Source organism: Lutra lutra, chromosome 8 (genome assembly GCF_902655055.1).
Source record: "Lutra lutra chromosome 8, mLutLut1.2, whole genome shotgun sequence".
NCBI classification, from domain to species: Eukaryota; Metazoa; Chordata; class Mammalia; order Carnivora; family Mustelidae; genus Lutra; species Lutra lutra.
This window is the reverse complement of record NC_062285.1, coordinates 97,568,046-97,582,923: the sequence shown is the minus strand read 5'-3', so window position 1 is coordinate 97,582,923 and position 14,878 is coordinate 97,568,046. Positions and strand designations below refer to the sequence as shown.

At 33.2% G+C, this 14,878-nt stretch overlaps 1 protein-coding gene across 1 annotated transcript in view; it reads right to left on the bottom strand.

The window, feature by feature from the left end:
* CNOT2 (CCR4-NOT transcription complex subunit 2) overlaps positions 1 to 14,878 on the bottom strand; it is a 121,382-nt gene that overhangs the window by 2,812 nt on the left and 103,692 nt on the right. Inside the window, 7 exon segments of the mRNA XM_047743357.1 lie at positions 4,737 to 4,881; positions 6,681 to 6,781; positions 9,094 to 9,143; positions 9,233 to 9,294; positions 12,286 to 12,442; positions 12,535 to 12,655; positions 13,588 to 13,712. Of these exon segments, the coding sequence (XP_047599313.1) occupies positions 4,737 to 4,881; positions 6,681 to 6,781; positions 9,094 to 9,143; positions 9,233 to 9,294; positions 12,286 to 12,442; positions 12,535 to 12,655; positions 13,588 to 13,712 (761 nt within the window).

Genomic DNA, 14,878 nt, shown 5'->3' with positions numbered 1-14,878 from the left:
TCAAATTTTGTTCAGTTATCCTGTCCTTGTCATTGTACAAAGGTGAACTACACAGTATTATTAGAAATTAAACTAGAGTAACTTCATCAGTGCACATATTTTTCTCCCTACATATTAAAAGAAAAAGACCAGTTTTAAACCTAGGGAACATAATACATTTTTTAATGTAATTAAAAAACTCATACATCAGAGATTCAGAAATTAAGTAAGTCAAAATTCTGTCTTCCTTCTTCTTTTATCTTTTAGTCTTCTGTTTTTTATTTTTCTTAAAATACATACATTTACAGTATATACTGGTATCTCTGTTCCCTTTGTTGATAACATCTCTTTTACACATCTGTTTTATGTACACACACAACACACATGCACACCTCTTTATATAACCAGTAGGGACAAAAATAGGCCTGTTTTTGTATGCCACTACATACTGCCTATAATATAGTGCCATGCTCCTAGCAGGTATGTAATTAATGGCTGATGAATAAACACCAGTTTCTTTCATTTAAGAACAAAACATTAAAATTTAATGATTTAAAATGTTATAAAGTATTTTAGACACTTTTTATAAACAACTTTTAAAGTTATTTTTCTGTTAAACTAGGCTACATATTCTCAAAAGGTCACTGTAAGCAGAACTAAAATACATGTACTGGATTCAGATAATCAAATGAAATTACTACAAAAGCATTAATGTAATCACTGATCAAATGACACAGAGAAACATATACTGCAGGAATATTTTCTCTAATTCTCAAAAAATGTCAGCTTTGTCTTACCTAAGATAAATCCTCCAATTTTAGGAAGTTTCAAACTATCTTACATATACTTATTAGAAATAATTTTTTGCTACTTTGACGAAAAATACGTATTACTGATTTAAGTATAGATATACTAATAGTTATGTGTACCAGTGAAATTAATGAAAAAAATCACATTTATATTAGCCTCTGTTATTATAAAAAATTCTAAGCATTAGAAATCCTAGTCAGTGTTGGATCTCCAAGGTGAAGTCAGGCTAAAAGAATTCAATTTTTAAGTCTTTAGTTTGAGAAAGCTATTGATCATATGGCATTCCTCCATCACCTGAAAATTCTATGGATGAAATTATTTTTAAAATTCTACTCATTAAGAATATATACAATCTGGGGGTGCCTGGGTGGCACAGACATTGGGTATCTGTCTGCTTTCAGCTTGGGTCATGATACTGGGGTCCTGGGACCGAGTCCCACATCAGGCTCTCCGATCAGCAGGAGGCCTGCTTCTCCCTCTCCGACTCCCTTCTGCTTGTTGTGTTCCCTCTCTCACACACTCTCTCTCTGTGAAATAAGTAAAAATAAAATAAAATAAAAAATATATATATATATATACACACACACACACACATATACAATCTGAATGACCACTATTTTTAAATTAGTGAGATACTGAGTAATTCTAGTTAAAATTACAAAGGCTAGATCACATAGCCTGCTGACAAGTCCAGATTATTTAAAAGGGGAGAAAAAAACACAGTTCAAAATTTTTATGTATACATTATTGACATACAAAAAATACTTTAATGGGCTGGATCCTAGAACTCAGTTACAGAATTTTCAGGGCTAAAAAATACTTCTGATTTAAATCATCAAATTTCTTAATAACGATTCTTCAAATCTCTGAAAATATTAAGTAATCTGCAAAACAGAAAGAACCTCATACAAGACATTGTGAGATGGAAATCTGACAATAGTCTAGATCAGGTCAATACTTTCCGAAGATAACATGATAACATCAAGCTATTACTTGTAATACTAATTCAGACTGCAGGCTTCTTACAATGAGTTGAAGTTATTTAATAATGCATGCTCTTTACCTGTAAGAAACCACACCCACTTTATAGGTGGGAACATTGAGGTTAACTTGGGACATGGCATTTTTAGGGCTTTTCTGTAGTTTGATCAACTGTTAATACATTTTAAATGGAACTAAAGGTCTTAATTCCTAAACAATTTAAGAAAACACTGAGAACATCTTTAAAACAAACAAAAACCAGAAGCCATTGTGAAAAGTTTATTCTGAGGATACAACTTAAAAGTTTTAAGTTCATGAATCTATTTTAATATAACAAAAGTGAGCTATGTGTAATTCTTAGTAGAAACCAGTAATTCTGCTTGCTTTCATCATTGTGAAAATAATTTTTTTTTTAATTTAAAGATTTTTATTTATTTGACAGATCACAAGTAGGCAGAGAGGCAGGCAGGGAGAGAGAGGAGGAGGAGGCAGGCTCCCTGCTGAGCAGAGAGCCCGATGTGAGGCTCTATCCCAGGACCCTGGGATCATGACCTGAGCCGAAGGCAGAGGCTTTAACCACTGAGCCACCCAGGCGCCCCGTGAAAATAATTTTGATGAAAAGTGTCAGTGCCAGTGGCCAGCAATTACCTCAAAAGATATTTCTTAAAGAAACAGTTTAATGATATTTCTCAAATTTTATTTTCCAACTTCAGAGCTAAAAATTATAAAGGTAAAGGTTAAGACAAAGCTCAACTGTACAGATCAGATAAATTTGGGTAAAATTACTTTATATATGCACACTACATATTTCTATACACATACACACTTTTCTTTAAAATGACGTGTGTGTGAGTGGGGAATTGCTTTTTATGGGAAAGTAAAGGGGCCTATTAATGTTTAAGTTGCTTCTGAATATTTAACTTTGTGGAAAGAAAGTAGTACTGGAAACTGACTTTTTTCACATAAGAAAATCTGTCATTTATACTGAACTAAAACGATACATCAATCTACTACAAACATCCATCCTTTTTGCATATAGAAGTTTGGAATAACACAGTGATATTGAGCAAAAAGCTTCTAATCGAATGGAGAAAACTTCATTTATTTACTAAAAGACTCTTTTCCCCCTCCAAAGATCATTTTTCTCTCCTGTACAATCAACTGTTCTTGAAGTATGGCTCAAAGACCAGAAAAATCATTGGCATCACTTAGGAAATTGTCAGAAATGCAAACCTTCAGGCCCCATGCATAGACTTCTTAAATCAAAAAATGGAGGTATGGCTCAGCAACGTATGTTTTTAATAAGGCTGCCAGGTAATTCTGGTGCAAGTTAAGTTTGAGAACCACTGACCTGACCTAACAACAGTTATAGTTTTTCTATCTTTGAAGAGGAGTAGTAGTAAGCTGTAAGAATGCGGAAACAGCAACAAACTACAACTACTCCCATGTATCAAATACCCAATATATGAGAAACATTGTACTCAGTGTGTGTGTGTGTGTGTGTGTGTGTGTGTGTGTAAAATCTCATTTAATCCTCATGACAATCTAGAAGCAAATATGATTTCGATTTAAAAGATAAGGAAGCAGGCATGGAAAAGAAACTTGCACAAGGGCAAAGCATGAATTGCTGAAACAGCAGTTAAATTCAAATCTATGATGTAAGGGCTATCGCTTTCTACCACACTATACTTCTTAACAGGTAACATACACAATGTCTCTTGTACTATTTGAAATGAATGTAATTATTTCTACTTAAAAGGTCAAATCATGGATCTTCCTTCTGAAATTAAGATATGCATATTAATTATAACGGTTATAAAATAACTCAAATACAGTATGGTGGTCTATGGACTTGGTCTGAGAAGTAATGACATTTACCATTGACAAACACCCAAACATCTTATTACCCAAAAGTAATAATAAAAAAAGTTTGAACCCTTGTATGTGTCTTGTCTGGTGTTTTTTACTTGGGCACAACTTTTCCTATTTCCTTCTTCAAGTTTTGTATTAAATTTTCTTGTGATGTAAAACATTTTTGTGATAAAGATCTGGTAAGCATTTTACGTTATCTTGTTAAAATGTTTTACCTTCTTATTAATTTGGTAAAGTTGACTCAAAAGATTAAAAAAGTCCAAACCAACAACTAAAGAATCATCCAATGGACTGTCAAGAAATATTTTTCTTCTGTTTAAGTTTTTTGAGAACAAACACTTTAGTTTTTAATCCTAAGAATCCTCAAGAGAAACAAGAAATTTGGGGAGTTATGAAATCAGATGTTGGTTATACTCTCTACTAGGTAGACTAAATTTATACATAAGATACTACATACAAATGTGAAATACGCTATGACACTAATGAAAATTTTGCACATGGGACAGTTAAATAGGTGTTTTTGTGAGGAAAAGTTGCAAAACAAAACGTAACAACCAACTTTTTCCACAGCCCTCTTCCGTCCAATATTTAGCATACTAGTCATAGGAACAATCATGGTTAATGCTTACAATTTTCTTTCTTTGTATCATTCGCAAACAAAAACTCAAGCATCTTTCCTGCAATGAGTGCAAGTGTTTTAAAAAGCCTATTATCTGTTTATATACCAGTTTTAGGAAAATCTTCTACTTGCTTAAAGTAATAAGAATACATGACTGGGATTGCAAGAGGGTGATCTTTATTTTACAACTGAGTAGACATAAAAATATTTCAAATGTTACCAAGGCTTGTGAAAAATTACAAAATTTCTTACCAAGTTCAATCATTTTCCTAACTATGGGTGAAATGAGATGTTTCCGGATACTCTCCCAGAATTTAAATCAAGCCAAGGAGGTGAAGACAAAAAAACTTATTTAGCAAGTATCTGGCACATTATTGGAATGATGTATTGGTACATATAAACAGATAAAAGAGGATACTTCTTTTTAAAATCTAGATTTATACATTTACACATTTGCACATGGAAAAAAATATACCTTAGCTACTTTCCTCCAGTTAAGACAGTCAAAGAAGTAATATGTTCCCCTCTCATATGTATTGGTTTTCATTGTTGGTTCCATGCCTGGTGCCCTGGTAATCCATACTCGTTCTTCTTTGTGGTATCTCCAATCACGGTTAAAACTTCAATTTTTAAGAGAAAAAGACAATTAATTTTTTCCTGTAGCTCACATCAAACATTTTCTACATTTTGTAAAAATTTTTCTCAGAAAATAATTATACAGAAAATACATAAATATGGATGCTTCTTTACCCTTTGTTATTAAATATAACCTTAGTGAAATAAGTATAGGAAAAGAATTCCTTAATTTGTCCAGAAACCACACTCATTAATTAATATATACATCTTTATTTAACTGAAGAGACTTTTTTATGCAAACATTAATGAGATCTAAAAAGCTCTATGAGCAGTGTGTTAAAAACTTAGGCAGACCAAATAAAAATACATTGTGTTCCAGAAACTTCCACTCCTTTTTCGTTCTTCTTAACATTCAACAGAAATTGAGATATCTATTAAAACAAACAAAAACCCCAGCTATTTGTATTATTTTATAAGGAACAAAATACAGTATTTTTATCTATTTAAATTCACATAATTTTAAAACTATGTTGAAAATAGAATATCCATTTAAAAAATTCTTAATGAATGTATTACTTTTTTAATTCAAATCTCACTGATCTTAAATTTTCAAAAGCCAAAATGATATCCATTAGAATTCATGCAAGAATCAATAAGGATTTAATATCACTTGTAAACTGGGGAAGTAACATCCAAAGGAGGTAAAAGTACCAGAAAAAACATCTCTGGTAGAACAAACCTCCATGTAAACAAATACCTTCCTACTAATAAGTGAGATAATTTTTAGACATAAGATATGAGACAGAACTGCCAGTAATGGATAGATGAATGACTAAATGAATTTATTTACTTATGAATAAATTAAAAAGAACAGGTAACAGTTGCTATGTTACAAAAAATGAGGGGAAAACATGGGAGAAAACAAATTCTCAATAGAGAAATAAAAAGCAATTTATTATCAACATAGTGAATTTTACATTTTTAAGTATCTGATCCAAGGCCATTTATAGAAATGTTATTAGGAGTATTATAAAATACTTACATCTGTAAAAATTAGGTCTCTGTATCATAATTTTCTTTTTGTAAGCTCTAGGCCCAACATAGGGCTTAAACTCACAACCCCAAAAGAGTCACATGCTCTACCAACTGAGCCAGCCGGGAGTCCCACAATATTATAAAATTTTAATAACAATTTATTCTAGTAAACATGATTAATAGAATAATCTATTGGTAACAAAATATACTACCAATTATATATGAGAAAGGACACAAAAATCTTTATTCTTAGAGCATCAGGTAAAAACAGAAATGCTCAAGAAAAAACATTCCATGGACCAACTTCTTAACACTAATTTAAGTTGGCCAACAGACTTCTGATAATGAATGTGGACTTCATCAATACTTCAAAACACACAAGATGTATGCAGTGCTTTGCCCATATAATACTCAATAGATGTTCATTAATGATGAAATTCACTAACATTAATATATGTGTTTCCACAAAAAGATGAGCCACAGTTATGAACCATATCTTATACTTCACATATTTATAAAAATATTCATAAAAATTAGATTCACCAAATTCATGAATCAATTCTGTCTTCTTACAAATTTAGGATTATTTAAATCTAAAATAACTCTTTATACAGTGACCATTAACCATGATAACAAACTTTCAATCTAAATTAATTTTATTAAATGTAAAAACAAATTATTTCTTGATGGAAATATTTTCACTTTAAGAACAAAAGACAGAAACCATAACTATCATTTAAAAGAAAAGCTTTCAGAATAAACAAGATCCACTATAATACAAAAGTGTTTAAAAATACTTTGAACATACAGCTCTACTGCAGCTAAAAGTTGTAATACGTCTCCTCCATTCATGTAATAGAGATAGAAGAGCAAGTCTTCTCCATATCGGCCAAGTTTTATTGCAGCCAGCTGGAAAAGAGAAATCAATTATCTGAAGTGTAAAATAAGTTTGAAAATCCCAACACATTGCTACCACTGAAGTAAAAATAAAAAGATAAACAGAAACTCTTTTCTTTATAGCAGATAACCATTATTACATGATTTTGCAGGTAGTTACAATTTTAGGGGAGAGTTTTACCATTTAACTAAAGTAATTTAACAATTATTTCTGGTACATCTACTTTATGTACTAATAGGATAAAAAGCTATATAAAAACTTCTAACCAAGACCAAATGCTGTTTTACTAGAGGGCTTATTAATACCCAACATGGTAATAATAGTGGAAACAGTGCTCAGAAATGTAGGACTTATATTCAAGACCCAGTTCCATTATTTACAAATATAATCATATCCAAGTTATTTAATGCTATGACCTTCCATACAAAATGCAGAAATGAAACCTACAAGATTATTAAGAATGTAAATGAAATGGATAAAGTGTCTATATATGAATGTACCTTAAAGAATGCCTATCACAGAGAAAACTTGTATGAAATGTTAGCTGAATCTACACTGGATAGCAATTCACAAATCAGTAGGTTATGCATTTTTAGCAAATCACAGATGGTAAACACAAAAATCATAAAGGGATTCTCTTTATTTTGTTTAAATGGATGACTAAAGGATGACTGCCTTACGTCCTTCCACAAAGCAGAAACATTAACCACCAATCAAAATAGAAAACATCAAGTTTAACAGTATCAAAATCTTGTATTAGGATAAACCTTTATTTAAAAGCTAATCAAGGGAAGCCTGGATGGCTCAGTGGGTTAAAGCCTCTGACTTCAGCTCAGGTCATGGTCCCAGGCTCCTGGGATCGAGCCCCACATCGGGCTCTCACTCAGTGGGGAGCCTGCTTCTTCCTCTGTCTCTGCCTGCCTCTCTATCTACTTGTGATCTCTGTCTGTCAGGTGAATGGATAGAATCTTAAAAAAAAAAAAAAAAAAAAGCTAACCAAAATGAACACTTTAATCTCTTCACCTAATTCTGTATCTAAATGTTTAACTGTTACACAATTGTGGAATGTAATTTTTGTCTCCATTCATATCATCCCCATTCAAGCAGCACTTCTGAAGGTGACAAATTCTCCTAAATCAGTATTTCTTAAATTGCCCTAAGAAAAGGTTCTGGAACCCTTAGGTGTTTGGAGCAAAAAAGCCTTATCTATGGTGAAGTTGGCAGAAAAATCACATAGTCCACAAACAAAAAAATTAGTTCTTTTTTTTTTTTTTTAAGATTTTATTTATTTATTTGACAGACAGAAATCACAAGTAGGCAGAGAGGCAGGCAGAGAGAGAGGGGGAAGCAGGCTCCCTGCTGAGCAGAGAGCCCAATGTGGGGCTTGATCCCAGGACTCTGAGATCATGACCTGAGCCGAAGGCAGAGGCTTTAACCCACTGAGCCACCCAGGCACCCTGAAAAAATTAGTTCTATATCATACTTCTTGTCTTCCATTTACTCAAGTACCAAAAGACATATTGAGAAGTATCTCTTTAACTTGCCTGTCCAAAAAATCAACATCCATTTGACCATGCAACTTGAAGGCACAGACACAGAACACTGTCATTTTAATATGTATTTTATGTATTTATGAAATATTTTAGAATTATACTTAAATATATAATAAATTAGACACATATGTGTAACATGTAATTTTTAATAAATTATGTCCTTAAGGCCAAAATCTAGGTACACAATTTCTAACAGAAATGAACACTTAGTTCTTTCCCCTAAACAAAATATTTACCATTTTCTTCTTTTAAGAGTAAGAAAAAGATTAAAACTGTAATCTGTTAATAGTTACTTTAGAACTAGAATTTTAGGTAAGACGTTTTAAAAAGTCAAATGTCATAGTTTTAAAGTATATATTTATATACTGTTCCATTGAAAACACTATATAACATTTGTAAAAAGTGTATTTTATTGATAAGAGTATAAAATGAGAATATCAGAAGGAAATTTATCAAATTTTCTAAGACAGTTTATTCTCATCAACCACGGTTATACCGTTATTAATAATAGCTCCAAGAAATATTTTACCAGTCCTACCACTGTTTTTAAAACATACTCTTTAAATGTAACCCAGGATCTCATCAAAACAATAAGATAAACAAAAATAGAAATAAAATTGTTTTACATAATTGAATGGACACACATGAAAGCATACCCCTGAAACCACTGCTAATTATTTCAAAAAATTTTATGCCGTCTGAACTGAATAACAGTACCTGACAAATGGATACATTCATGCTGACTGAGGAGAATAATAAACTACACTCACCTTATCCCTAATGTGAATGTTCGTTAAGTACTCAGATGGAACATGGAAGTCTGGATAATAAAATGAAAAAAGCCTTATTAACTGATTCTCAGTTAAAAAAATATTTTTAAAAGGTCTGAACGCAAATGGATTCTCCTACCTATGTCTTGAGGTCGACAAGGTGAAGATGCCCAGGGTGATGCAAATTTGGGGTAGAGATTTCTGAATAAGAGGGGAAAAAAAAACAAACACTCTGAAGTCTGAAGCAGAAAAAGATTTCAGTTTTTATTTCAGAAAAACAGTGACTTCAAAAGTGAGACGAGCATCTTTACTTCTAATTTCTTTTCATGTGTTTACTATGACTTACACAGAAAAATGAAACAAGTTAACTAGGGGTGTGTGTGTGTGTATACATATATATACACAAAGTGTATATAGTAAGTTATGTATATATGTATGTATGTGTATATATATGTATATATATATTCATTCACATTTACACATAACTTCAACTCAGAATGCTTTAAACTGATTAACAGCATGCCCCCAAGTAAAATTACTTTCCCAGAAAAAATCAGTAATTATTAAAAGCTAAAGATCAAATTCACCGAATATTTACTGAGTGTCTGCTGTATGCCTGGCACTGTTCTAGGTGATTTGGATACATTAGTGAACAAAAGAAAGGTAACTGACAACATGAAACTTACTTTCTGATTGAGGATGATAGATGAGAGGGAGGCAGACAAAAATAATTTGCATAATAAATAATATTCCATGTTTGTGGAGAGGTAGGGATGGGAGATTAGTTGCATTAAATAAAGCAGTGATGTTAGGTCTCATTTAGAAGATCAGATTTGAACAAGACTTTAAAGACATGAGGGAGTTAGCCCTATTAATTATCTGGCAGAAGACTATTCTAGTCAGAGGGAACTGCTAGAATAACTAAGGTGGGGATATGACTGACATGTCTGAGGTACAGCAAGAAGGCCACAAAAGCTGGGAACAGAGTGAACAAAGGGACAAGCTATTAAGGTGGGGGAAGGAGAAGATGCTTATAAAGATAAATAGCCCTATAAAGATTTTGGTTTTTTGTTTTTGTTTTTTAAGACTTATTTATTTATTTGTCAGAGAGAAAGCACAAGCATGAACAAGGGGAGCAGCAGGGAGAGGGAGAGAGCAGCAGGGAGAGGGAGAAGCAGGCTCCCAATGGGCTGAGCAGGAAGCCCAATGAGGGACTCAATCCCAGGAATCATAACCTGAGCCGAAGACAGATGCTTAAGAGACTGAGCCACCCAGGCATCCCAAGATTTTAAGTTTTTATTCATAATGAAACCACAAACCCCCACTGAGCAGTGCGCAGAAGATTAACCTATTCAATAAGGATGGTCCTGGCTCCTAAATAAAGAAGAGACTGTGAGGGACACAGAGAGAATCAGGGATACCTGATGACTGGCTAATGGAGTAATCCAGGCAAGAGAGGAGGGTGGCAGCAGTTAAAAACAGTGAGAAACATACAGCAATGAATCTACTATGTCAAACGGTGACAGGTCAAGGAGGATAAATTCCTACAAGCAACCACTGAATTTAATAACATACACGTCCATTTGATGACCTCCATGAGAGTAGTTTTAGTGAAGTGGTGAGGGAAAACTCTAAATGAAATGGGTTTAACTGAGAATGGGAGAACACAAATGAGAGATGCAAAGATGGCTTTTTGAAGAGTTTTGCTCTCCAAGAAATAGGGCAGTTAACTCATAGAAGTTAGATAAAAAGAAGGCATTTTATTAACATAAAGAAAGTAATAGAATATTTGTATGCTGATGGAAATGACCCAACGAAAGCACAAAAAATTGTTAGAGCCACGTCTTTGAGTTTTCAAGAGACATTTTAAGTAGAGAGCATGGATCAACTATATCAACAGGGTGGAAAATAAGAATAAGGTCTTGGGATACAGACAGTAAACAGATTTGGTGGTAGGACTGCTGACATTTTCTTCTGATTATTTCCATCTTTCTTAGTAAAGTAGAAATAAAAAAACAAGGTCTTAATTCTACATCTGAAACTAGTATTACACTGTTAACTAACTGGAATTTAAATAAAAACTTGGGGCGGGGTGGGGGAAGCAAGGTCTTCATCTGAGAATAAGGACAAGGAAAAAGATAATCAGATGTCTGAAGAGACAAATGTGAAACAGTTGCATAGGAGAACAAAAGAATGAATGGACCAGGCACGCCAGGTATGAATGGCAGAATTAAGCGCCTACTTTTGAAGTTCCTGGCCATGAATGAGAAATGAGATCAGGCACTGAAGCTGTGTGGTTTTCTTTTTCTTTTTTTTTTTTTAAAGATTTTATTTATTTATTTGACAGAGAGATCACAAGCAGGCAGAGAGGCAGGCAGAGAGAGAGAGGAGGAAGCAGGCTCCCTGCTGAGCAGAGAGCCCGATGCGGGGCTCGATCCCAGGACCCTGAGATCATGACCTGAGCCGAAGGCAGCGGCTTAACCCACTGAGCCACCCAGGCGCCCTGTGTGGTTTTCTTTAGCCAGGCTCAGTAGCAGAGGTCAAGAATGGAAGCTAGAGTATAACCAGGGTTGTAGTTTCTGCCACACAATCATGACAAAAAGCAAGAGAGGGGCAAAGTAGCCAAGGGTATATATAAACAATTATGAGTGACCACAGAATTTAACTGGGTAAGAAGGAAGTGAGTCCTTCTCAAGGGAAGAGAAGTGTGTTGTGGAACAGTGAAAAGATAAGAGTAATCAATGGATTGAAGATCCCAAGGAGTCAAATGATCATAGGAGCCAGAACCAGAGGGAGAAAGATGGAAAACAGGAAGTGGCATGGGAGCACAGATAAAATTATAGAGAAACTGAAGTTACAGATAATGGCAAAGTCAAAGGGATGACTAAATATGTAAGTAGCTGAGATACGGTAGAGAGTAAGATTTTTGAAGGTGAGAAACTCAATGAGCCAAGATTTCAGGATTTTGGAATGATCATGTATGTGTATTCTGAAACTGCCAAAGAGGAATGATATTATCAAGTGACAGTAATCCAGAAGCTAACATGAGAGGGAATGACCCAAAGAGTCAAGACATAACAGCAACAATGAGTGGCTACAAGTGATACAATCTGATCACATGCAATTAAAACCTAGAAATCTGCAAATAGGTATTACATACAAATGTAGAAGAAAAGAAAAAGGAAAACTTACTCAGGAGAGTTCAGATTGAGGCCTAATGTTGTTAAGTCACTTCCTAATGCAAGATGTACCATTCCTGGGTCTGTCTCTGCTGCCCTGATAAACGTTAACAGGCCAATCATTCCAAATTGGTCCGTCACCATCCCTTGAGGAATGTTAGTAACCCGACCTGGACAAGAACAACACAGTAATTTTATCTTTAAGGAAAAAGCAAAGAAATGAATTCTATAATATCTTTGAGGTATTTTTATAGAGTCCCACCATCAGGTAACACCTGGATCCCTTTTTTCTGCTGGTTATTATTTTGTGTTGTTGAACTTTTATCTCCAGGGAATTTGGGTCCATCTGTACTTGAAGTTGTCTTGCCAGATGTATTCAAATTCTAACATGAAAAAAATTAAATGTGACATTAAAATTTGTTAAGTGTAAAAATTTCAAGTTCACATATTAGTTATCTTTCTATTCATTCTTTATTATATTTAAATTGGTAGTAAATTATTACCTGTTTTTCAAGTTCTACATGAAATTTTTTGTTTCCACAACCGTCCCATGGTTTATGAATAAATCCTGTATTTTACACATTTCAGTATTAAAAGGACAAGAAATATATGGAAAATATTCTTATTTAATCTCAGATCTTCGGTCACAGAAAAAAAAAATCTCAGAACTTTGCTTCAAGTTTCCCTCTTCAGTACTTTAATTTAGAAGAGAATACTATAGTATGTTGCCTATAATATCAGCATAAAAACCTCCAGGATAAGTTAGAATATATAAACTTTAAGAATTCATATTTAATTCTTACCCAATAATCTTCTTTATCAATTATTTTAACAATACATACAAACTCCCATCACACACAAAAAAGCTATTTTCAGTGAAATGTGGAAGAAATAAACACATTCGTTAAGTCAGAAAGAGGAAGCTGAGTTGGCTGAATCAACACAGGAATAAAAATGTGTATAAAGATTCTTCAAGGAGAAAACTTACTCAAGAAAAACACAGCTCCTTAGAAGGCTATAATATCAAACTTCATGGGATCCAGCTGACAGGGACTACAATAAAAGTCTAAATTAACTCTGAGAAGTTCAACAGAAATTTGCAAACCTATATGAAATAGGAAAAAAATAGGCTATCTTCTAAGTTATAAAGGTTTTCCACATTCTTCAGAAGTTAGATTATTACAGATATTCAAGATAAACAATTTTGTAATAGTATTTAGTAAGTCCTTAATATAGTCTATAAAACTGTTAATACAAGAGAAATCTGAAGGGAAAAAAACTACATCACTCACATACATAATTCTCAGTTACTTACAGATTTACTGTCATCATTACTTGATGTTGGATCTTTATAGCTGGAACCAGGTAATGCTGGAAAATCTTCGTTGTGTATTGAGAAGTCCTGGGATTGCTCATTTGCTGGTTTTGTTACCATTCCAACTATGTAATGAAAATAATCCAGAGAATTGCAATTCATATTTACGGTATTTTTCTACAAATTATAAAAAATTAACTTTCCTCATGATACTGTACCAAAATGATTTTTAAAAATTACACTATGAAAACACACTTCAAAAAATTAGTATTCAGGATAACAATGAAGAACTAAACTTTTATATACTGATTAATAACTCAATATACAAAACAGTACAAGGGAAGTTAAGTGGTAATCCTATAATTCTAAATCTAAGGTCATATATAGATGCTTAAAAACATAATTTGATATTGGTAATAGTTATCAAAAGTTTTGGTTTAAAGCTTGATTTAAATATTTGACTAGCTATTATAAATACCAGTTAACTGTCAAATACAAATGAACAAAATAAATTTTAAAAGAACATGTCAGTATTCTACTTGAAAGTGACTTACAGAGTGAGCAAATTGCAATCAATTATAAAACAACTCCATATTATTTCAGATTTTCTTGGACTCCATGTAATAGATGTAAAACATGCAAGAACTGGGAAGTAATCCTCCCACTATACTTGGCATTAGTCAGGCCCTTATTGGAGAACAATATCCAGTTTGGGGCTCCACAATTCAAGAACGATATGGAGAAACTAGAGTTGGTCCAAGGAGAGCAACGGGAATGATTAAAGGGATGAAAAAATGGACCTATGAGGAAAGGTTAAAAACATTAGAGTCTGAACTGAGAATCAAGTAGCTAGGTACTCAACTTCCAGGGCAGATCATTTTTTGGTTATTTTTGGAAGACTAATTTGGAAACTTTAGAATATTAACAATATATTTTTCCCTTCTTCACATATTGTTATTTGTATTCATATTCTGAAAGGCAAAGAAATCCTTCTTGGATGAAAATAGGAAAAACAGTTATCTTAGAAAAGTTATGAACTGATCCCCCTAAGTTCATTGTTGCTAGTACTGTTATCTACCAAATTCTCCCAAAGGAAACAACTATGTGCAATGCATAAGAAGAATATGGCTGCACTGCAGTTATATATAATTTTCCTGTCTAAATTGTTACTGCACACATTTCACGCCCCCCTCTTTCCATTTAGCCAAATCTCTTATTTATTAGAGACAGTGAGAAAGGGTTTTAATTGTGACCAAGAGTCTACATAAATGATCCATGACCCAGGAGTCAG